At 35.7% G+C, this 25013-nt stretch overlaps 1 protein-coding gene across 5 annotated transcripts in view; it reads right to left on the minus strand.

Moving 5' to 3' along the window:
* The window catches only part of LOC110606349 (BEACH domain-containing protein B), a 43031-nt gene extending 39226 nt beyond the window's left edge, over positions 1–3805 (minus strand). Inside the window, exons 1-4 of one of the 5 annotated variants that reach the window (XM_021745112.2) lie at positions 3639–3800; positions 2859–3076; positions 1842–1905; positions 1210–1432 (exon numbers count right to left, since the gene is read on the minus strand). In XM_021745112.2, coding sequence (XP_021600804.2) covers positions 1210–1432; positions 1842–1905; positions 2859–2977 — 406 coding nt within the window. In that variant the 5' untranslated portion in view covers positions 2978–3076; positions 3639–3800. Of the gene's footprint in view, positions 1–1209; positions 1433–1841; positions 1906–2858; positions 3077–3638 lie in introns of those variants that run through there. The other 4 variants (XM_021745111.2, XM_021745116.2, XM_021745117.2 and 1 more) reach the window with 4 other exon arrangements.
* Between the last annotated feature and the right edge of the window lie 21208 nt (positions 3806–25013).

Genomic DNA, 25013 nt, shown 5'->3' on the forward strand with positions numbered 1-25013 from the left:
TAGAAATATAATGTGAAGTTGTGAACACGTCTTAAAGAATTCTGAAGAGGGAAAGGGATCAATTAGAGTTATTCAGTTTTTCAAAATTCCAAATTCATTGAGCCATATTTTATTTGTTTCCTTGTATTTCACATTTAGTTTTTTTTTTTAATTTTGAAAAAAAGCCCTAAGGAATAGATACAAGTATCTGAAGCAACCTCCGACCAACCTGCAATGAAAAAATGATTAAAAAAAACCATAAAGTTAATTACCAAATGACCAAATGTTAGTTCATAACAGAACTCTACCATTTTTAAACATTATACTGCTTTAAAATCCCTAGAATTCAAACCAATTAAATTTCTCAACACCGGCAACCTACAAGAGACAACGAAGAAATGTTTGGTACAACTGAATATAGCTAATATCTGATAAGCGTCCAAATAGTTGAACCAAGATAGTTAGTAATCCTTTAAACAATGGTCAATTGCTAATAGGCAATTGATAGGATATCTATTAAGTATCAAACACATTTTGTATCAGCTCCATAATTATATTTGTTTCTTATCAATTGATAGCTCGTGTGATTTTATTTTATACTAGTACTATATTACCATTTTAAATTTTATTAACGTTAAATTATTTTACCTTTAAATTAATTTGCATTAGCTCTACAATTAGATCTGTTTCTCATCAATTGTCAGCTTATATGATTTTATTTTTTATTTGTACTATATTAACCTTTTTAAAATTTATTAATTATAAATTATTTGACCTTTAAGCTAATTTTTATATCAATAAATTATTTAAAATTACAATACATAATAAATAAATAAATATAAAAATATTATAATTAATAATAAACTAGTTATAAACTTCATTCTTATATGAAAAAAAATATCTATGTATATGCATAGAAATAATTGTATTTTAAAATTATATTTTTAATTCTTATGTATGTTGTGTAATAAATTATTAATTTATATCTATTTAAATAATAAAATAACATGGTACATACCTTATTTGTCATTTTACATATCAAAAATAACAACTTGACATAGTTTTGCCACTTAAAATATATAAGGTATAATAAGCTATCAGCAACAGTTATCAATGGTGTTCAACATTTAAATCAAACAAGCCCTAAGATAGTTCATCAACAGCTTTTTCTAACAATAAACTACTCTCCAATCTAATTTCTTGTACAATAGAATAGAAAACTCAACTTACAATCAGTAACCAAAGTGGTTAACTTTACGATCTCTTCAGTCAATATCAGAATGACCTCAGCAGGGTGTCCAACAACACAACCAACAATCACATCATCAACTCCTAGTGGATAGTCTGCAACTGAAGTAGCCTCTAGCAATTGACCAGCATTAATAGGTTCCCAGTTCTTGTACACAACTAGAAAGTGCTTGAGGAAAACATGAAACAACCTTTTCTTTTCAACCTAATAACAACATCAACAACAACAACTAAGATTTTCTTTTAAACCTAGAAGTATAAAATTTGAAAATCAATTAAGATTTTTTTCTATATAAACTTGTTTTGACTTTAAATAGTTTGAACTTTGAAGCCTTTAAAACTTCTCCATTTAGAAACAGAAACCATTTAAAGTGGCAACCATTACAATTTTTCTATATAAAATGTGAACAGACACATGTGAAACAAAATTAAATGTTTCTCTAGATTATATAGCATTATTCCTTCCATAAATGAAAATCCTTAATTGCATAGATTGCTAGGGAAGTAAATCACATGTTACATAGGCAAACAATCAAAATGCGAATTTATTAAAGCTATACAACAACCAAATATTAATATTAGAAAATGTAAACCCGTGAAATTTGTAGTCATACCTTTTCCATGGTATTCTCATATTTCTCCCAAAGTGCATGCAAAATTCCTTCTTCACCCACTTCACTAACAAAAACCAAAAAGAGAAAATGGATCAAATGAAGTGCCCATAGTCATTGTTAGGAAGATGGTAACCTTATGACAAGACCAAGATCCATTAGGATCACAGAGAGGTAATAAAACTACTTACCTTAATATCCCACCAAACCAAAAGAGTGCAAAGGCATAACTAAACCCTATAACCCTAACCTCTCCGATCTTTATAGAAAAAGCATTGGATTTTAATAAAGAAAGAAATAAATATAAAATGAAGCAGATGATATCCTTCTGTCAAAGTGGAAATGAAACAATGTCCTCCACTTGTGTTAAACCAAGAGACAACCCTTTCAGACTTTCTAAGGTAGAAAACACGAAGAGGACATAAGAGACTACTTTATTCCAAAGTGAGTGCACAGAAAACTCTTGGTTGTTAGATATGAAAATATTTCTCAATCAACTACCATAATTTATAACATCCTTTCCCTTTGGCAAAATATCATGACTAAGATTTGGAACATTACTAATTTTTTTCTCAAAAATGCCAAATGAATGATTCCTAATATACCAAGAGGCACTGCAATGAAGAAATAGATGAAGAAGTGACACGCTCTCATTAAGGCACATAATGCATATGGCAAAAAGGCAAGCTTTGTCAGCTCATCAATGTTAATTCTTTGAAGAATCACAGGTCACAAGTGAGCCCCTAAAGGTCAAAGTTTTATTTGAAGAATATGAATGAATAGAAGATGTTGAACAATAGCAGTTTACTCTCTTCAATATGTAAGCAAATTTAATTTTAAACAGTAATCCAGCATAGAAACAATACATGGACAAACATCTGAACATCTAACAATTTTATTCCCACTTTAAGATGCCCAACACAGCTAGAATCTTCTATTCTTATCGAAGCCGCACAAGATACCAAAAATGAATTCTTTAACCATCAGCTTGTCAAGTTTCAGACTAGCCAAGAAAGGTACCTGAAACGGATTTTTGGAGCAGGGGGAGGAAACCTCTCAGCTGATGACCCTGAAGACTCACCAGTTTGGAGACTGGACGTCCTTCGAATGAGATCTGCTACACCCTTAACAATGTTCATGTCTCCCACTAATAACTATCATGAAAATTAGAACTTCATTATCTGACAAATGAGACACAAGTAGTCACTCCAGGCCATCACTTCTGACGACCTAAACGTCTGTTTCACGAGATTGAAAACAATTTTAGGTCAGCATAAAGCAGTAATGTTTCAAAAACAATGTAGACCCACTAACCAAAAAGATTTATAGTAATAATAATGTTGATAAAAAAATTAACCAAACGAAATAGCATGAAAACAAACACATGCACTCACACACACACATATAAAAGGAACTGAGCACTGAGCAGTGCCTCGGACAATTATTGAATGCATTATTCTGATTACCTCTCAGCAACGATACAATAGTCAAACATTAATAAAGTAATACTTGTATCAACTGAAAATCAGTAAAGCTAGTTAAGAATATAACTTCAGACTAATAAAATTGAAATACTCTTAATGAGCTGCCAAGAGATCGAATGGAAGCCAACAATGAAAAAATTTATATATTGATATTAAAACGATTATTACATAAATAAACTGATTGAAAAATTGAAGACGGAACCATTAATAGTATAATCGAAAAACTTACGGATTTAGAATCGACACAAACAGGTAAATAAAAATTATCGAAGCTAGAATATTGGAGATTACTTGAGGATCAGGGACGAGCATTTACCTGATCCGATTGCAAATCTTTGTGTGGCTTTTAAGGTTGGAATTGCGAGATCTGAGCTCGGTATTTCTTCAGAACTTTTTGATTCAATGGCGTGACTCAGGAATCGAGAGAATGCCCAAGGGTAGAGAGAGAGAGTAGAAGAATAAGCAAAATTACGTAAAAAGTTACACCCCTACAGTCCACTTAATTTCGCGATTGCCCTCGCAGTACGGTTAATACAGTTTTCTTAATCCATTTCCATTTTTACTAACGAAAATGCTCTCTTCGGAGGATTAAAAAAAAAAAAAAAAAAAGACTTCCGTAGTGTATTTTCTAATAAAATATTTTTTTATTTTTTTAATGTTTAAAACACTTATGAAAATTAACCAATAAAAATTAATTTTCTGATAAAAAATATTTTATGCACTTTAATATTTTTATTAGCGTTAATATATAAATTTATTGATATCCTCTATTTTTCGTAAAATATTTTATATTTTTAAAATTACAGTTAAAAATAAAAAAAAATATTTTTCATAATTTATTTTATTTAATAAAAATATTTTTCATTTTAAAAATTATTTTGCGTAAATAAATGGAGTCTAAATTATTTTCCCTTTCTAGTCTGGAGAAGTTTAATTTTTTTTCTTTTCATAAAAAAGAAGTTTAAAGTTCAATGTATAAAAATGACCTTTTGTTGATAAATTATTATCAGTAGCAGTAGAAGTTTAAAGCACATCATTTACCTTTGCCTAGTTTAATGTAATTATGGACATGTTGATTGGAGATTTTATTCATTTTTTTATGGTAAATTTTGCAATAATTTTGATTTAATTATTCTTTATTATTTATTTTGTTTGAAATTAAAATTTTAATTTTTTTAACTTAAAAATAATTTTAAAAGAAAATAAATCTATGTATAATTTTATAAGATTTTATTTGAATATTTATGCTGCAAAGTGAATTATTTTCAAACAAAAAGTTAATGTTATTAAAATTTACCGTAAACAATTATATAATAGTTTTCAAGTTTTTTGAACTTAAAAATATTAAATTTAACTTTAAATTAATTTTTAATATATTATATACATAATTTGAAATCAATAAGTTATGAAATGGACAGTAAATTACTTGCATAGTTAAATTAACATATAATTATGACCATTCAAGATTAAAAAAAACTTAGAAGGTGTATAAATATTAGCTCGATGAATTTAGTTTAAATTTAAATTAAATCAATTAAAATTTTAATATTTACAAAAATTAAATTGATTTAAAATTAATTTGAACCAAATCTATTTGATTCATTTTGATTTAGTTCGTTTAGATTTTTATTTATATCTTATTTTTATTGACCTTTCCATCTTAATTATAATATGATCTCTATATATTATAAAATAAATATAAAATAATTCACAAATTGTTTAATTCAATTTAATTCAAAACGATTTTATTGATTTTTTTATTAAAATTGAATCGAATTAAATTAATTAAAATATTTAAAAATAAAATTTAAATAAATTAAAAATAATAAAAAAATAAATTAAAATATTAAATTAATCTAATTTAATTAATTTTTAAAATTTAAACCGAATTCTGTTCATAAATATTACAGAGATGAGTTCCTAAATTTTTTAAACTTAGATTTATATATATCTAAATGTTTGGTGCTTGTAATAGATGGAAAACCTTATTATTGAAGTTGATTTGTAATTTTTGAGATTTCTTTTAAGATTATGCTCGTTTATGTAATTCTATCATTGTATTTTATTATTTTTATTTATTTTTAAATGGAGAATGTTTTTTTTTTTTTCCACTTGAGGATTTGCATTTTTTTTCTCTCCTAGTTCGTGCAGGTCTAAAATTTCACTTTGCTTGGTTTTGCATATTGATGCATAGTGAGGGTATCACAAATTCACAATTGATATCACAAAATGGTATAAGAGACCAATATATTTCCTACCAATACATCTAGAGTCTCTAGCCGGCCATATTCTCTAATTCGTCAGCGACCTCTTAAGGCCATGAGTGTCATGTCAGGCTTTGTCCTTCGATCATTTTGCAGCTACAGATATTAAGTATGGCTGATTATTTACTTATTAAATCCCTTATTAGGTCTAGCTGCTTTATTTTTGTTTTGTTTGGTTAAGGGCTTTAGGTGCTTTATTGTTGCTTAGTTAGAGGTAGCTGAAGACGACATTCAATTCTTCTCAAAAAAAATGTTACTTATTAGGGATAAAAAGGGTTTTATGTGAAAAATATTTATTATAAAAAATATTTAACAACAAAATAATTTATTTTTATTATTTAATTTTAAAAATAAAATATTAAAAAAAATTATATAGAAATTTTAATAAAATTTTCAAAGATATAAAAAAATGACTTATTTTTTTAAAAACATAAAGTTATTTTTATTAAACTATTTTATTTTTTTATTAAAAATGTACTTTTATTAGTTAAAATTTTTAAAAATTTTAATTATAAGAAAATATTTTTTTAAGAAATATTTTCCAGAGCATAACAATGGAAGAGACTTTGGAATGACATGGATGCATTTTGCTTTTCTGTATGGCTCGAGCCAGATCATGGGTGTTTTGGGCTTGGGCAATGGGCATGTCTGTTTTTGAGTTAATAAGGGCTTTATATTTTGTTTTTCTCTATACAGATAAGTGCTTGGCCCACTTGACTTAAAAAAAAAAATTCAAGATAAGTGTTAGCACAACCCTAAACAAGAGTTAAAATCTGGAACCATCTGGAACGATGACAATCGATATCAAAATCAATTAAACTATTCAAAATTTTGATATATAACTTTTATTATTTTATATTACTTTAAAATATAGTATTGGAAATTTGGGCAAATTATAACCTAGTTTCCTTTATATATCTATAATAGGAAATAATTTATTAAATGATATTTTATTTAATTAACAAAATAATTAATTTATTAATACTAATTTTTAAATTGATTACATTTTTATTTTTGTAACAATTTAATTTATATAGTTTTAATATTTATGACATTTTATATTTGGGTTAACCTATACAATAAATTCAATGTTATTTGTTTTTTTTAAAGACAACGGTTATTTCTTAAATGAATGAATTTTCAAATATTAAAATTACTTTTATAAAATTCAACTGATTGTGACATGAAGTCTTATAAAAGTAAGTTATAGTTTAGGCCTTATAGTTTATTAAAATCTTTACTTTAATCTTTATATTTTGAAAATTTATTTATTAAATTTTTAATATTTGAATAAATCTATAAATTAATCTTTATCGCTAGATTTATTATTAAAATTACAATTAATTATAGAAAAATAATTAAAATGCTCTTTATTGTATTTTAATGTAAAATAATTAATTTTTTGAAATTTATTAAAATCTATAATTTAGTTTTTCAGTTTAAATTTTATATTTTATTTACAATTCACTTTAATAGTTTTATACATCGATCTCTAAGTATTACAATTATTTATTTATGAGTAAATAAATATAAATATAAATATATAAATTGATTCTTAATTATTATATTTATTTATAAATAAGTCTTTAAATTTTTATAAATTAATCTCTAAATATTACAATTATTTATAAATAATTCTGCATTTTTTATACAAATAATTTATGAATATAATTATGCATAAATGAGCCATTTTTTTATTAATTCATCCCTAAATATAATAATTTATTTATAAATAAGTCCAAAATTTTTGAAATTGATATCTTGTATGAATAAACTTTATATCTTATAAGTTAATCCCACATATTTTAATTATTTACGAATGATTTCATATTTTTTACAAATTACACTCTAAATATTATTATTATTTGTAAATAATCTCAATATTTTACAAAATAATTCCTAAATATAATTATTTACAAATAATTTTAATATTTTATAAATTGATCCCTACTGTTATAATTATTTATAAATAGAGTGGAAATTGATACATAAACATTATAATACTTATAAATAAATGAGTTATAAATTAATTCTTAAATATTATAATTATTTATAAATAAGTCATACGGTTTTTAAATTGATCTCTTAATGTTATAATTATTTATAAATAAGCTCATGTGCTTTTAGTTGATACTTAAAAAATTATAATTATTTATAAAAATATATGGATTTTTTTGAAAACAAATATAAGGTTTTAATCAATAAATAACTATAATAATTAAGGAGCAACGTATAAAAAATATTTACACAAATATAAGGATTTATTTTTAAGTATTATAATATTTAAGAATATATGTTCTTTTTATTAATAATTATAACATTAGTTATCAATTTATAAAAATACAGGGTTTATTTATCAAATAATCATTATATTTAGGAATCAATTTGCAAAAATACAGGGTTTATTTATCAAATAATTATTATATTTAGGAATCAATTTATTAAAAAAATATTATTTGTAACTAAACATATTTTAGGAATTATTTTCTTAAACATGAGAGCTTATTCATAAATAATTGTAATATTTGGAAATCAATTTATAAAAGTATATGAACTTATTTATAAATAATAAAAATATTGAGAAATTATTTTTTAAAATATAAAGGTTTATTTATAAATAATTGCAATTTTTAGAAATTAATTTATAAAAATAAGTGTAATATCTATGGTCAATTTATAAAATTAATAAGTGTTTCATTGTAAATAATTGTAATTTAAATATTAATTTATAAAAAAATAAAAAATTAGAAGTTAAATTAAAAGATTATATTATAAATTTTATTAAATTTTAAGAATTTAATTATTCGTATAAAAAATATAATAAAAAAATTGATATTTTTTAAAACTAATTATTTTAATAGTAATTTTAACCATATTAATTAATTTATAAATATATTAATTAATTTATAAATTTATTTTAATGTTAAAATTAAATTAATTTAAATTTTATTTAATAATTATAATCGGATTTAAAATAAATTGGATAAATAAATTGGGAGGTATTATTCATAAGCTCTGATAAATGGGCTTGGCCCGGCAAAATTGAGCTATGCACGACAAATGTTGGCGGTATCGACGGAAGACATTTGACCCAAATGTAAAGTATTAACGGTGTCGTTCTCTCGTGCTCCCTCTTGACCAACAAGTTAAAAATATTTGGACAAACGCTGATGAGTGTGATGACCACAGCCAACAACTTGATATAACTGCAATCGATGACGGTCCAAAATATTAAGCTAACCCGTTTCGAAAGAGCAAAGGTGATCTCATTTTCCAAACCTTATCCTTTTAGACATGTCTCATGCATACTTTTCCTAGGACTTGGTATGTAGACGCACGTGTACCTGGTCAAAGCTGGATTCCATTATAGAAGTATATCGAAATAAAATTAATGCATTATCTGCATTTCAAAATAAATTTATTTCAATATAAAATTAATTAAATATTCATAGCTTTGAAAATTATTCAATCGTTCATATGCCTAAACCAAATTGAAATCTATAATTTTATTTAATTTAAATTAAATAAAATTAATCAATTCTAATACGATTCAACTTATATTATTGTTTTTTTAATTCAACGAATTTATTTAAATCAAATTAAAATGGTACATCAAAATTATTAACACTTTTTAATATGTTATAATTAATTTAAAATAAATTACAGTTTAGTTTTCCTAATTTAGTGAAATAATTATTTTAATTCATGTATTTTTAAAAACTTACAATATAGTCTTTCACATTTAAAAAAACTACAATTTAATTCCTTCAATTAAAATAGTAAATCAAAATTATTAACACTTTTTTGATATTATATACTAGAATTAATTTAGAATAAACTATAATTTAATTTCTCTATTTTAATGAAATGACTACTTTAGTCTCTGAGTTTTTTAAAAATCTATAATTTAGTCATTCACAATTAAAAAAACTACAATTTAATCTCTACCGTTAAATTTTCAGTTAACCTCCCATTTATTTTAATAAAAATGACCAAACTACCCTTTAGTATATGATGACCGTTGGGCCACTGACACCCGGACCGTAGTCAAGCTCTTGTAGGAGAGTCAGACCCAAAACTCATCAGAGCCCACTGCGTAAACTGGCCCATTAGCATGCAATCTGGTCCCCAATCGGACAGGTCGGGCTGACCGGAGCCTGGACTCATCAAAGAGAGATCCAACTCATCTGATATAATGGGGAAGTAGGGGAGCAGACTCAGCTATGCCGCGACGCTATTAGCACGAACGCCAGAAAAAAATTAAATGGCTGCTTGACGATGGTGAGAAGGCATGTACGCTCGTACGTACGTCACTGTAGGATAACGACAGGTGGCACTATAACAGGATGGCGGTTATGCGTCACTAGAGGATAAGGGAAAAAGGAATAAAAGAGGAAGGCGTGAACCATTCAGGCGAGAGGTGTAAATGAACTAAAATGTTCGTGAGCTACTCGAGGTTTGATTCGATAAAAGCTCGATCGAGCTCGACTCAATTTCTAAACGAGTCAAGCTCGAGCTTAATTTTTAGGCTTGTTTGGTAAACGAGCTAAACTTGAGCTCCATAATATTCGGCTCGTTAAGATTCGTGAGCTCGGCTCGTTTCTGAGCAGGCTCTCGAATAGGCTTGTGACAGTCTCGTTAAGTAAGCTGAGATTATTATCATAAGAGAAATAAACTCAAACCCTGCATATACTTTCATAAGCCAAACCTAAATTTTCTAAAATTCAGCTCTATATAGTTTAGTTACACTCTTAAACTTGTATATATTTGGATCATTAAGATTTAAAAACTCATCTTTATAAGTTTAAGAGCTAATTTGTATATATACTTATTTAACTAAAATTATTTTAGTTGAAAACTTATTAATTTTAAACTAAAACTCATTATACATATAAATAAATTGAATTATTCGTGAACTATTCAAGACTAAACTTGATAAAAGCTCGACTCGTCTAAACTCGTTTGCTAAACGAGCCAAATTTAAATTTTTTAATACTCGGCTCGAGTTCGAAATGAGTAAAACTCGAATTCGGCTCAAGCTCGAAAAAACTTTAACAAACCAAGATTGAGTTCTTCAAAGCTAGACTCGGCTCATATCGGTCCGTTTACACTCCTAATTCAAGCTAAGCTCACTCACTCACACCAAAATCCTACTTTCTTATGGAGTTCAGATTATTGGTATACATTTTTAATCTAAAACAATATAGTCCCTGAAATTTAATTAAATCTATAATAAAATTTTTATAAAATAAAATCAATAATAAAGTTTTTATAAAATAAGCTCAATTTAAAATTTTAAGCTAATTAAACATTTTTATTTTTCATTTTTTTGAACTAGGGATTGAGAATTGGCAGAGTAGAATCTGAGATCTCTCAAATTTACTTAGATGCACTTACCATCAGACTAAACCTATGAGTGCAAGCCTCTTTATTTTTATTAAGGGCTAAATAGGTTATAATTTAATATAATATTATTATTTTAATAATAAAAGGTTATTTTTTATAATTTAAAACATTAAAAATTTGGTATTGTAATTAACGTAAAAATTTTAAAAATATATAGATATAATAAATAATTTTTAAAATTATAAAAATGAAGTTTTATCATATAAAAAATGTTTTTATTATTAAAAATAATATTATATTATTAAAAAATAATATTATATTAAATTAGAGTTTATTTGACCTTTGAGTAATAGTAAATGGGCTTAATTGGCCTAAAATTTTAAATTGAATTTATTTGATCCTTAAAAAAATATAAGGGTTTAATTAGACTTATATCCTTTTTCAAATTGATTGCTGTATTTTATAATTATTTAGGAATAAAATCTCAAAATCAATCCTTATATATTTAATTATTTATAAATAATTATTATTGTATATTTTGAAATAAGCTATTTTAGTTTTATAAATTAATATTTAAATAATTGTAAGATTTATAAATAAATTTCATATTTTATATGAATTGATTATTTAATATTGTAGTTATTTATCAAAGTCCCTTCATATTTATAAATTAATTTTTAAGTATTATAAACATTTACAAATAACTTTTATAGTTTAAGAATATTGAATTCTATGATAAATATCATTTTCTTGGCTATTTATGAATACTTTTCAATTTTTCAACAATTTTAATAATAGTTTTCGGTTTCTACCCTCTGAATTCTATTGTTTCGTCTTAACCAAACGTTATTGGTTAAAAGTACTAACTTCGTCTAATCAGTCCCAATTTCACCATTTAGGGAGTCAATTTTGCATTTTGATTTATTTTTTTGTAATTTTTCATATTATGATTTTTCTAATATAAATATCCAACGTTTATGAACACTTTTCAATCTTTCAATAATTTCAATAAGAGTTTTAGCTTCTAGCCTCTTGATTCTATTGTTTCATCTTAACCAAACGTTATTGGTTAAAACTTCTACGGAGTCTAATCAGTCCGAATTTCACCATTTAGGAAGTCAATTTTGCACTTTGATTGTTTTTTTTGAATTTTTTAGTAATGTTTCATATAAGGGTTTTTCTATTATAAGTAGCAATTTCCTTGGTTGTTTATAAACACTTTTCAATCTTTTAAAATTTTCAATAAGAGTTTTCAGCTTCTAGTCTCTTATTGTAATACCCGGCTAGACTCCGGCATCGGAATTCCTACCGTCCGGTGGAATCTCGGATGTCGGAAACCTCTAGAAGGGTAAAATCATGTTTTTATAAAATGTTTTAATGTATTTCATGGGTTTAAACAAGAAAGAAATTAAGTTTTGAATGGAAATAGTCTCGAGAAGAAGACTCAGGTTCGGCCGCCGAACATGCTTGCACTTCGGGAGTGCTTTAGGCCCCCGAAGGCATAAGTGAGGGAAGTCCAGGTTCGGCCGCCGAACATGGCATGCATGCGGAGGCACGTTAGGCCCCCGAAAGTGGCCTGGCCAGCCACCTATAAAAGGGTCTCCTTGTCCGAATGGGCAAGCTTTTCTCCCAATTTTCGGCTAAAGTGAGTTCTCCGCCGTTCCTCACCGATTTTGAGTCCTTTTCTTCAAATCTTTCATGATTTTCATGAGTTTTTACTTTGTTTTGAAGATTTTTGAGCAAAGAGCAAGTTTTGAGGCTTGGAAGACTCAGGAGCTCTTTTCCTTTGGTTTTCAAGTTTAGGTCGTCTCTCCCTCTCGATCTTCAAGAGGTAAGAGCCGATTTTGAGCTCATTGTATGTTTTAAACAAGTTTTAAGTTGATCTATGGGGTAGAAATGCATGTTTAGGTTAGTTGAACTTTGTTAGGTTTTATGTGATTATATGGTCAATGTGTGTTGGTTATGCATGTTTGATGTGTTTGAGTTGGGGTTTAGGATGGTTTGAGACCCCTATGTGTTGATGCAAGTGTCTATGCATGATTTAGGAGAATTGGATGCTTGATTGGAGGGTTTGGGAGGAAAGTGTACATTGAAAAGCTGTGTTTCTGCCCTTTGGGAGAAACCAGGTTCGGCAGCCGAAAGGACTTTTGGCCGCCGAACCTGTCTGTGAGGCAAGCCTTTCGGCTGCCGAAGCCTGCCCCCGAAAATGGACTTTCGTCTCTGGAGGGCACTTTCGGCCGCCGAAGGTCCTGCCGAACCTGCATGACTTTCGGCTCTGGAGGGACTTTCGGCCGCCGAACCTGCCGCCGAAAGTGCCCTGTTCAGCCCTCCTTTGCATGATTTATGTGATTGTTTTAAGGTGTTTTAGGGGGTTTTTGGGGAGTATTTTAGAGTCATGTTTATGTATGTTAGGTCCCTCATTTGAGTCCACCTGTGTAGGTTCGGACCCGAGGAACCGAGGACCCCAGCAGTGAGTCAGCTGCTTCAGTGTCTGTCAGAGCTAGCCAAAGGTGAGTGGAACTAAACTTAATGTTTTAAATTGAGAAATTAAATGAAAGTTTTAGCATGATTCACGCATCATGAATGCCATGAGATATATTAGGGTGTTGCATTAGAATTCACGAATATGTTGCATTGCATAATATGTTGTTGATGTGGATGAATGTTGAATGATCCATTAGCCCTCATATGTTATGACATGATGATATGATATGGAAGTCCAGGCGTGCCTGCACTACGCCCCTGGCACTATGTAAGAGAAAGACTGGGTGTGGCCTGCACTACGCCCCCGGCACAATTGGTTATGTATGATATGTTATGTATAAGAGAAAGACCAGGTGTGGCCTGCACTACACCCCTGGCATGATTGGAATATGTAGAGGGCTAAATGGTGACAAGTTCATCCTTGATGTGATTTGTTTGTGCTGTGATGCATTCCATGTTATCATATGTTTTAAATACTATGTTTTATTATTCTGCTCACTGGGCTCTAGTAGCTCACCCCACTCCCTTAACCCCAGGTTTGCAAGTACAGGGTAGATCAGGAGGTCAGCAAGAGTAATGAAGTTATGGTCATGTAATAGCAAGTGTGGACATGATAAATGTTGATATGTTATGTAGAGTATAGTCATGTAAAAGTATAGTATAGAAATGAAATGTAATGATGTCTATTGAGGTTTATAGTTGTGCTTGATCCTAGTATGTTGTTAATCCCTTGAGTACATGATTTTAATGATGCTTATGTAACCAAACTCAATACATGTTATGTCACCCCATTGGGGCATGGATGAGACTCCAAAGAGGGGTTAGTGTTTATGATTATGTTATGTATAGTGCATGCACAGGTTGAGTTTGGTGAATGAATGAAAGAAGGAATGAATGTAAGGAAAAAGTTTAAAATTTTTATGTATGTTGTTGATCATGTATGGGATTAAACAGGTTCACAGGATGAATGTTTGGCTTTGTAACGACCCGGAAAACCGACCCGTTACCGGCACTAGGGTCCAGATCGGCTTAAGGCCGCCGGGACCCGTAGCAAGCCTACAAACCTCCTGTATACCTGTTTAATCCCATACATGATCAACAAACATACATAAGAATAAAAACTTTTCTTTTTCTTTATACACCAAACTCAACCTGTGCATGCACTGTATTCATCATATACATAAACATTAATCCCTCTGTGGAATTTCATCAAAGCCTCAATGGCCATATATATAATCTGTGTTGAGTTGGTTCACATATACATCATATAATAAGATCATGTACATACCAAGGGATTAACATACACTATGGTCAAGCACAAATCTATCCTCAATAACATAGTTACATAAACATAACTGTTCAAACTTTACATTACATTCTTATCATATGTCATGTCCACATACTCTAGCTATTACATACATATGACTTGACTTCACTCTAGCCGACTTCTTGATCTCTCCTGTACCTGCAACTCTGGGGATAAAGGGAGTGGGATGAGCTAAAAGCCCAGTGAGCGGAAACTAAAAACATTTGTTTTAATTCCTCCATTTTTAGGTACATTATTATTCATTTTTTTATTTTTATTATCAAATAACTTTTATTTTCATTCTTTTTCTTATTCATGCTTTCATGTATGCGTCATAACACAAACATTTCACAACAAGGATGAACTTGTCACCATTTAGCCCCTATCCTTCTTACTTATACATGCCGGGAGCGTAGAGCCGTAGCAGGCACACCCGGACTTCCATCATCAATCATAGTGCCAGGGGCGTAGAGCCGTAGCAGGCACACCTGGACTCACATAGGCTATCATGTCATACGAGGGCTAATGGATCATTCAACATTCATCCACATCAACAACAAAGTATGCAATGCAACATATTCGTGAATTCTAATGCAAACAACCTAATATTGCATGGCATAATGATGCATGGGCAATGCTTTATGATCCATTCATTTATTCATTTACTTTAAAGCTTAAGGGGTTGTTCCACTCACCTGGTAACTGAAGCTTGACAACGAACTCTGAACAACTATCTCACAACCGGGGGTCTCGGTTCCTCGGGTCCGAACCTACACAGGTGGACTCAAATGAGGCACCAAACATACATGAACGTGACTCTGAAAAGCTCCCCAAAAACCCCCTAAAACATCCTGAAAACATCACATGAAAACATGCAAGAAATGGCTGAACAGGGCACTTTCGGCGGCAGGTTCGGCGGCCGAAAGTCCCTCTGCAGCCGAAAGTCATGCAGGTTCGGCGGCACTTTCGGCGGCCGAACCTCCCAGACAGAGATGAACCTTGAGTTTCGGGGGCAGGCTTCGGCAGCCGAAACTGCCTCCACAAGGGGGTTCGGCGGCCGAAAGTCACTTCGGCGGCCGAACCTGAGTTTCTGCCGAAGGGCAGAAACTTGGCTCCCTTGTGTCCACAGCCTCCAAAACGCCTCAAAACCTGCATAAACTTGATTCTACTCATGCATACACATCATACCAGTTCCTAGGGGCCTCATACAAACATATGCCCCAACTACAACACTTCAAACACACATCAAGCAAGCCACATTGTTCAAAAATCACATAAACCTAACATATGCTCAACCAACTCTAACATGCTTCTCTACCCCTTAAAACTTCATGAAACTCATTTGAAACATACATTGAGCTTAAGATCGGCTCTTACCTCTTGAAGATCGAGGAAGAGACGACTCAACTCGGAGATCCAAGCACGAGAGCTCCTGAGTTTCCAAAGCTCCAAAACTTGCCTTTAAAGCTTAAAACTTGCAATGTGGGTTTAAAACTCAAGAAAGATGGAGGAGATCTAGTGAAAGAACACAAGATTTGAGGAGAGGGAGATCGGAAGCTTGTTGTGGCCGAAAATGGGAGAAAACCTCGCCCATTTCGGCTAAGGGTCCCTTTTATAGTGGCTGGCCAGGCCACGTTCGGGGGCCGAAGGTGCCTCCGCATGCATGCAAGGTTCGGCGGCCGAACTTGGAGTTCGGCGGCCGAACCTGCATTTCCCTCACTCAAACTTTCGGGCGCCTAAAGTCCCTCCGAAAGCATGCATGTTCGGCGGCCGAACCTCAAAGTTCGGCGGCCGAACCTGGGTTTTCCTCCAAGGATTTTTCATGTAAAAACTCATTTAATTCTTACTTAAAACATGAAATACATGAAAACATTTCATAAAATCATAGTTTTACCCTTCTAGAGATTTCCGACATCCGAGGTCCCACCGAACGGTAGGGATTCCGATACCGGAGTCTAGCCGGGTATTACATTCTCCCCCCCTTAAGAACATTCGTCCCCGAATGTTCCTCAACTAACATATAAAGCATGGCATCAATCATAACATACAACACATAGAACAACTAACACTCACCTCAAAACAGATGGGGGTATTGCTGGAGCATGGACTCCCGTGTCTCCCAAGTGCATTCTTCTATGTTGTGGTGGTTCCAAAGGACTTTCACCATTGGGATTTCCTTGTTTCTCAGCTTTCTGATCTGAGTGTCAAGAATCCGCACTGGCTGCTCTACATAGGTGAGATCCTCTTGGATCTCTACATCAGGCTCACTAAGAACCTTGCTCGGATCTGACACGTATTTCCGTAACAGAGAAACATGGAAAACCGGATGGATTCTCTCCATCGAAGCAGGCAAGTCTAGCTTATACGACACATTACCGACCCTCTGAAGCACCTCGAAAGGACCGATGTACCGTGGAGCTAACTTACCCTTCTTCCCGAACCGAACCACTCCTTTCATAGGAGACACCTTGAGCAATACTAGATCCCCCTCCTGAAACTCTACCTGTTTCCTGCGGATGTCTGCATAACTTTTCTGCCTGCTGGTGGCAGTCTTTATCCTTTCTCTGATCATGGGCACCACCCTGCTGGTAATCTCTACAAGCTCAGGCCCTGCTAAGGACCTCTCTCCTACCTCTTCCCAGCAAACGGGTGACCTGCACTTCCTCCCATATAAAGCTTCATATGGAGCCATCCCTATGCTAGCATGATAGCTGTTATTGTAGGCAAACTCCACCAAAGGTAGATGTTGCTTCCAAGAACCGCCAAAATCTAGCACGCACATTCTGAGCATATCTTCTACGGTCTGGATGGTCCTCTCTGACTGTCCATCGGTCTGGGGGTGGAAGGCAGTACTGAAATCTAACCTGGTACCCATAGCACTCTGCAGACTCCGCCAAAACCTGGAGGTGAACTGGGGCCCTCTATCTGACACTATAGATACCGGGACCCCATGTAGTCTGACGACTTCATCCACATAAACCTGCGCTAACTTATCCACAGAGTAGTTGCTCCTAACTGGAATGAAGTGAGCAGATTTGGTGAGTCTGTCCACAATCACCCATATGGAGTCTAGTCTGTTGGATGTTGCCGGTAACCCCACTACGAAGTCCATAGCTATGTTCTCCCATTTCCATTCTGGAATAGGTAGCGGGTTAAGCATTCCAGCCGGCTTCTGATGCTCTAGTTTCACCCTCTGACACACATCGCAGGCTGACACGAACAGTGCCACGTCCTTCTTCATAGCTGGCCACCAATACACTCTCTTCAGATCCTGATACATCTTAGTGGCTCCAGGGTGAACACTATACCTGGTATTATGGGCTTCCCCCATAATATCTCCCTTCAGACCAATGTCATCTGGCACACATAATCTGTTCCCGTAGCGGAGGATCCCCTTATTATCAAATCTGAACTCACTATCTTTGCCTGACTGAACCGTCCTGGCAATCTTCACTAACTCTGGGTCCTCATGCTGTTTCTGAGCCACCTGCTCCAGAAACACTGGTGTTACCTTCATCTGTGCAATCAAAGCACCTGTGCCAGACAACTCCAACTGTAATCCCTCACTCATAAGTCTGTGGAACTCCTTCACCACCGGCCTCCTCTCTGCTGAAATGTGGGATAGACTGCCGAGTGATTTCCGGCTTAGGGCGTCTGCCACAACATTCGCCTTACCCGGATGGTACTGAATCTTGCAATCGTAGTCACTCAACAGCTCTACCCATCTCCTCTGCCTCAAGTTCAGTTCTCTCTGACTCAGGATGTACTGCAAGCTCTTATGATCTGTGAAGATCTCACACTTTACCCCATAAAGGTAATGCCTCCACATCTTGAGTGCAAAGATCACTGCCGCCATCTCCAGGTCATGTGTGGGGTAATTCAGCTCATGCTTCTTCAGCTGCCTAGAAGCATAAGCGATCACCCTCTCATTTTGCATTAGCACACAACCCAGTCCCACACGGGACGCATCACAATATACTGAGAAGTCATCATCACCTTTTGGCAGAGCTAACACCGGTGCTGAAGTCAACCTCCTCTTAAGCTCCTCAAAGCTTTCCTCACACTGATCGGTCCATATGAACTTCTGATTCTTCTTTGTCAATTTGGTCATAGGAGCAGCAATCTTTGAGAAGTCCTGAACGAACCTCCTGTAGTAACCTGCTAACCCAAAAAACTTTTGATCTCGGTCACTGTGGTGGGTCTAGGCCAGTTAGCTACAGCCTCTACCTTCTTGGGGTCTACTTCAATACCCTGTTCTGACACAATGTGCCCCAAGAATGAAATGCTCCTAAGCCAAAACTCACACTTGGAGAACTTGGCATACAAGCCATGCTCTCTCAAGGTCTGCAAAACTATCCTCAGGTGATGGGCATGCTCCTCTGCATTTCTGGAATACACTAAGATATCGTCTATGAAGACAATAACGAAGTGATCCAGATACTGACTGAATACTCTGTTCATGAGGTCCATGAATGCTGCAGGGGCGTTGGTCAACCCAAACGGCATCACAAGGAACTCATAGTGCCCATACCTGGTCCTGAAAGCTGTCTTCGGTACATCTTCATTCCTTATTCTCAACTGATGGTACCCTGATCTCAGATCTATTTTGGAGAAACAACCTGCTCCTGCTAGCTGGTCGAATAGATCGTCGATCCTCGGCAAAGGGTACTTGTTCTTGATGGTGGCTTTGTTCAACTGTCTGTAGTCGATACAAAGCCTAAGGGATCCATCCTTTTTCTTTACAAAGAGCACTGGAGCACCCCAAGGTGAGGTACTCGGTCGGATGAAACCCTTGTCCACCAGTTCTTGCAACTGTTCCTTTAGCTCTTTCAACTCTGCTGGCGCCATCCTGTAGGGAGGGATAGAGATAGGCCTAGTTCCAGGCATCAGCTCTATTTCAAACTCTATCTCCCTTGCAGGTGGTAGTCCTGGAAGCTCGTCTGGGAAAACATCTAAGAACTCACTCACCACAGGCACTGAGGCGGGCTCTTTGACATGACTATCTAACTCCCTCACATGAGCTAGAAACCCCTGACATCCCCTCCTAAGCAACCTACGAGCCTGAAGAGCTGAGATCAGACCTCTAGGTGTACCCCTCTTGTCTCCTCTGAAGACGACCTCTGACCCATCCTGATCTCTGAATCTGACTACCTTGTCTCTACAGTCCAAGGTAGCACCATGGGTCGATAACCAATCCATCCCTAGAATGACGTCAAAATCTGTCAAATCTAGAACCACAAGGTCGGCGGAAAGGCATCTTCCCTCTATGAAAACTGGACTACATTGGCAGACTGCCTCTGCCACTGACGGGTCACACTTGGGTCCACTGACCCATAGGGGACACTCTAACCCAGAGACCATCAATCCTACCCTCTCCACGACTCTCGGAGCAACAAAAGAATGAGATGCACCCGGGTCCATTAAGGCATACACATCAGAACAACCAATGATGAGATTACCTGCCACCACGGTGTTGGATGTGCTGGCCTCCTGCTGAGTCATAGTGAAGATCCGTGCCGGAGCTGATGGACCTTCACCTCTGTATCCTGCTGATGAAGAGGCTGACCCTCTCCCTCTGCCTCTGCCACTGGCCTGTGTTGCGGCTGGAGCTACTGGTTGCACCACACTGCCGGAGGTTGTCTGTTGAGACGGTGCTGCAAAGGCTGCTCTAGGACAATCTCGAGCCAAATGACCCGCTTGTCCGCACCTGAAACATGTGTTTGTCCCTGCCAGACATACTCCCTTGTGTGGTCTCCCACATCTCATACATGCTGTAACCTCTGCGCCAGAGCTTGAGCCACTGCCTAAACCCAGACCTGACTTGATCTTGTTCCAGAACTTATTCTTCTTAGATTTTCTGTGGCCTCTGTCCCACTTCTTACTGCCTGCAACTGCTGCACTCAGAGAAGAAGAGTCTAACTTTTCCCCACCTGGGGTCTTGGAACCAGAAGACTGTGCCACTGACTGTTTTACCTTCCCCTCAACGATAGCACTAGCCTCCATTCTCCTAGCCATATCCACTATGGCATGGAAACTCTCCCTCTCTGCTGACTGTACCAAAGAGGAATACCTGGAGTGCAGTCTCATAATATATCTCCTCGACTTCTTTTGATCTGTGTCCAAATTCAGCCCAGCATATGGCAACAACTCCAGGAACCTGTCTGTGTACTCGTCTACACTCATGTCATCAGTTTGCCTCAACTGCTCGAATTCTATCATCTTCAATTCCCTTGAACTATCAGGGAAAGCCCATCCTGCAAACTCGTTTGCAAACTCTTCCCAATTCATGCTGTCCACTCTCGGGTTCACATAATTCTTGAACCATTCCCGTGCCTTCTTGCACTTAAACGTGAACCCAGCCATCTGAATGGCTCTACTGTCGTCAGCCCCTATCTCATCTGTAATTGCCTTGACCCGCTCCAAGTACACGAACGGATCATCACCGGTTTCAAACTGGGGAGCACCCAGCTTCATATAATCGGTCATCTTGACCTTGCTCCCTCCAGATGAGGTAGGTTTGGGTACTTGTGTTTCCGGGACAGTAGATACTGGTGGTGGTGGAGGTACAACATCCCCTGGGGTAGGGTTTGCTGTACTAGTATAGGGAGGTGGAGGTGGGTACATGGGGTACTGAGAGTATGGTGGGTAGTAAGGTGGGTATGGCATATGTGGAGGATAAGGGCTAAAACTGGGGTAATCCGATGTACCTCCCATCGAATACCCTGGATGGTGTGAATAGGGTGGGTAGTGATGTGGCTGGGCATAACTCGAGGCCTGAGTGCCTCCTTCTGATTCTCCCATGCCCTCTTCCGGCATGCTCACACCGAGACTGCCATCCCTCCTCTGGTCTACTTCCATATCCTCAGACATTCCTCCCTGCACTGTTCCCCTTACTGATCTGCTTCTTCCCAGATCTAAAGACCTTCTAGGGTCTCTAGCTACTCTGTCTCTGTTGGACCTACTGGACATTGTCCTAGGCAATGCTGGAGGACGGGCATCAGTGCCCTCGTCCTGAGGTGGCACTCCAGTCAATCGTGCAGATCGACGAGTTCCTCTCATTCTATCTTCTGAAAAACAGCACATAGCATAAACAATCATTAGCATCATATGGTTCATGTGGAAACACATGAACCCTCATCACATACATAGCATCACATCATAGCATTTATGCACATGCATATCATCATGGCATATCATATCATCATATAGACAGGACTCTACATCCTATCCTAGTGGACATGAGTTTCCTAGTGTGCTTGACCTTCTAGAACATCTATGAGCCCGACACTCTAGGTCCGATCATATGAACCTAGGGCTTTGATACCACTCTGTAACGACCCGGAAAACTGACCCGTTACCGGCACTAGGGTCCAGATCGGCTTAAGGCCGCCGGGACCCGTAGCAAGCCTACAAACCTCCTGTATACCTGTTTAATCCCATACATGATCAACAAACATACATAAGAATAAAAACTTTTCTTTTTCTTTATACACCAAACTCAACCTGTGCATGCACTGTATTCATCATATACATAAACATTAATCCCTCTGTGGGATTTCATCAAAGCCTCAATGGCCATATATATAATCTGTGTTGAGTTGGTTCACATATACATCATATAATAAGATCATGTACATACCAAGGGATTAACATACACTATGGTCAAGCACAAATCTATCCTCAATAACATAGTTACATAAACATAACTGTTCAAACTTTACATTACATTCTTATCATATGTCATGTCCACATACTCTAGCTATTACATACATATGACTTGACTTCACTCTAGCCGACTTCTTGATCTCTCCTGTACCTGCAACTCTGGGGATAAAGGGAGTGGGATGAGCTAAAAGCCCAGTGAGCGGAAACTAAAAACATTTGTTTTAATTCCTCCATTTTTAGGTACATTATTATTCATTTTTTTATTTTTATTATCAAATAACTTTTATTTTCATTCTTTTTCTTATTCATGCTTTCATGTATGCGTCATAACACAAACATTTCACAACAAGGATGAACTTGTCACCATTTAGCCCCTATCCTTCTTACTTATACATGCCGGGGGCGTAGAGCCGTAGCAGGCACACCCGGACTTCCATCATCAATCATAGTGCCAGGGGCGTAGAGCCGTAGCAGGCACACCTGGACTCACATAGGCTATCATGTCATACGAGGGCTAATGGATCATTCAACATTCATCCACATCAACAACAAAGTATGCAATGCAACATATTCGTGAATTCTAATGCAAACAACCTAATATTGCATGGCATAATGATGCATGGGCAATGCTTTATGATCCATTCATTTATTCATTTACTTTAAAGCTTAAGGGGTTGTTCCACTCACCTGGTAACTGAAGCTTGACAACGAACTCTGAACAACTATCTCACAACCGGGGGTCTCGGTTCCTCGGGTCCGAACCTACACAGGTGGACTCAAATGAGGCACCAAACATACATGAACGTGACTCTGAAAAGCTCCCCAAAAACCCCCTAAAACATCCTGAAAACATCACATGAAAACATGCAAGAAATGGCTGAACAGGGCACTTTCGGCGGCAGGTTCGGCGGCCGAAAGTCCCTCTGCAGCCGAAAGTCATGCAGGTTCGGCGGCACTTTCGGCGGCCGAACCTCCCAGACAGAGACGAACCTTGAGTTTCGGGGGCAGGCTTCGGCAGCCGAAACTGCCTCCACAAGGGGGTTCGGCGGCCGAAAGTCACTTCGGCGGCCGAACCTGAGTTTCTGCCGAAGGGCAGAAACTTGGCTCCCTTGTGTCCACAGCCTCCAAAACGCCTCAAAACCTGCATAAACTTGATTCTACTCATGCATACACATCATACCAGTTCCTAGGGGCCTCATACAAACATATGCCCCAACTACAACACTTCAAACACACATCAAGCAAGCCACATTGTTCAAAAATCACATAAACCTAACATATGCTCAACCAACTCTAACATGCTTCTCTACCCCTTAAAACTTCATGAAACTCATTTGAAACATACATTGAGCTTAAGATCGGCTCTTACCTCTTGAAGATCGAGGAAGAGACGACTCAACTCGGAGATCCAAGCACGAGAGCTCCTGAGTTTCCAAAGCTCCAAAACTTGCCTTTAAAGCTTAAAACTTGCAATGTGGGTTTAAAACTCAAGAAAGATGGAGGAGATCTAGTGAAAGAACACAAGATTTGAGGAGAGGGAGATCGGAAGCTTGTTGTGGCCGAAAATGGGAGAAAACCTCGCCCATTTCGGCTAAGGGTCCCTTTTATAGTGGCTGGCCAGGCCACGTTCGGGGGCCGAAGGTGCCTCCGCATGCATGCAAGGTTCGGCGGCCGAACTTGGAGTTCGGCGGCCGAACCTGCATTTCCCTCACTCAAACTTTCGGGCGCCTAAAGTCCCTCCGAAAGCATGCATGTTCGGCGGCCGAACCTCAAAGTTCGGCGGCCGAACCTGGGTTTTCCTCCAAGGATTTTTCATGTAAAAACTCATTTAATTCTTACTTAAAACATGAAATACATGAAAACATTTCATAAAATCATAGTTTTACCCTTCTAGAGATTTCCGACATCCGAGGTCCCACCGAACGGTAGGGATTCCGATACCGGAGTCTAGCCGGGTATTACAGGCTTGCTACGGGTCCCGGCGGCCTTAAGCCGATCTAGATCCTAGCGCCGGTAGCGGTCCGATTTTCGGGTCGTTACACTTATTTCTATTGTTTCGTCTTAGCCAAACATGATAGGTTAATACTCCTAACGGAGCCTAATCAATCCAAATTCCACTATTTAGGGGTTCAATTTTGCATTTTTATTATTTTTTAGATTTTCTTCTAATTTTTCTGTAACGACCCGAAAATCGGACCGCTACCGGCGCTAGGATCCAGATCGGCTTAAGGCCGCCGGGACCCGTAGCAAGCCTGACATATAACCTGTAAACCTGTATAATCCCATACATGATCAACAACATCCATAAGAATTTAAAAACTTTTCTTTCCATTCATACACCAAACTCAACCTGTGCATGCACTGTACATAACATAAATCATAAATATTGATCCCTCTGTGGGATCTCATCAGTGCCCCCAAATGGGTGACATAACCTGTGTTGAGTTGGTTTGCATAAACATCATAAAAATCTCTCAGATCATGTATTAAATTATACAGGTTTACAGGTTATATGTCAGGCTTGCTACGGGTCCCGGCGGCCTTAAGCCGATCTGGATCCTAGCGCCGGTAGCGGTCTGATTTTCGGGTCGTTACAGAATGGTATCAGAGCTTGAGCCACTCCCAA

This window comes from Manihot esculenta, chromosome 18 (genome assembly GCF_001659605.2).
Source record: "Manihot esculenta cultivar AM560-2 chromosome 18, M.esculenta_v8, whole genome shotgun sequence".
NCBI lineage: Eukaryota > Viridiplantae > Streptophyta > Magnoliopsida > Malpighiales > Euphorbiaceae > Manihot > Manihot esculenta.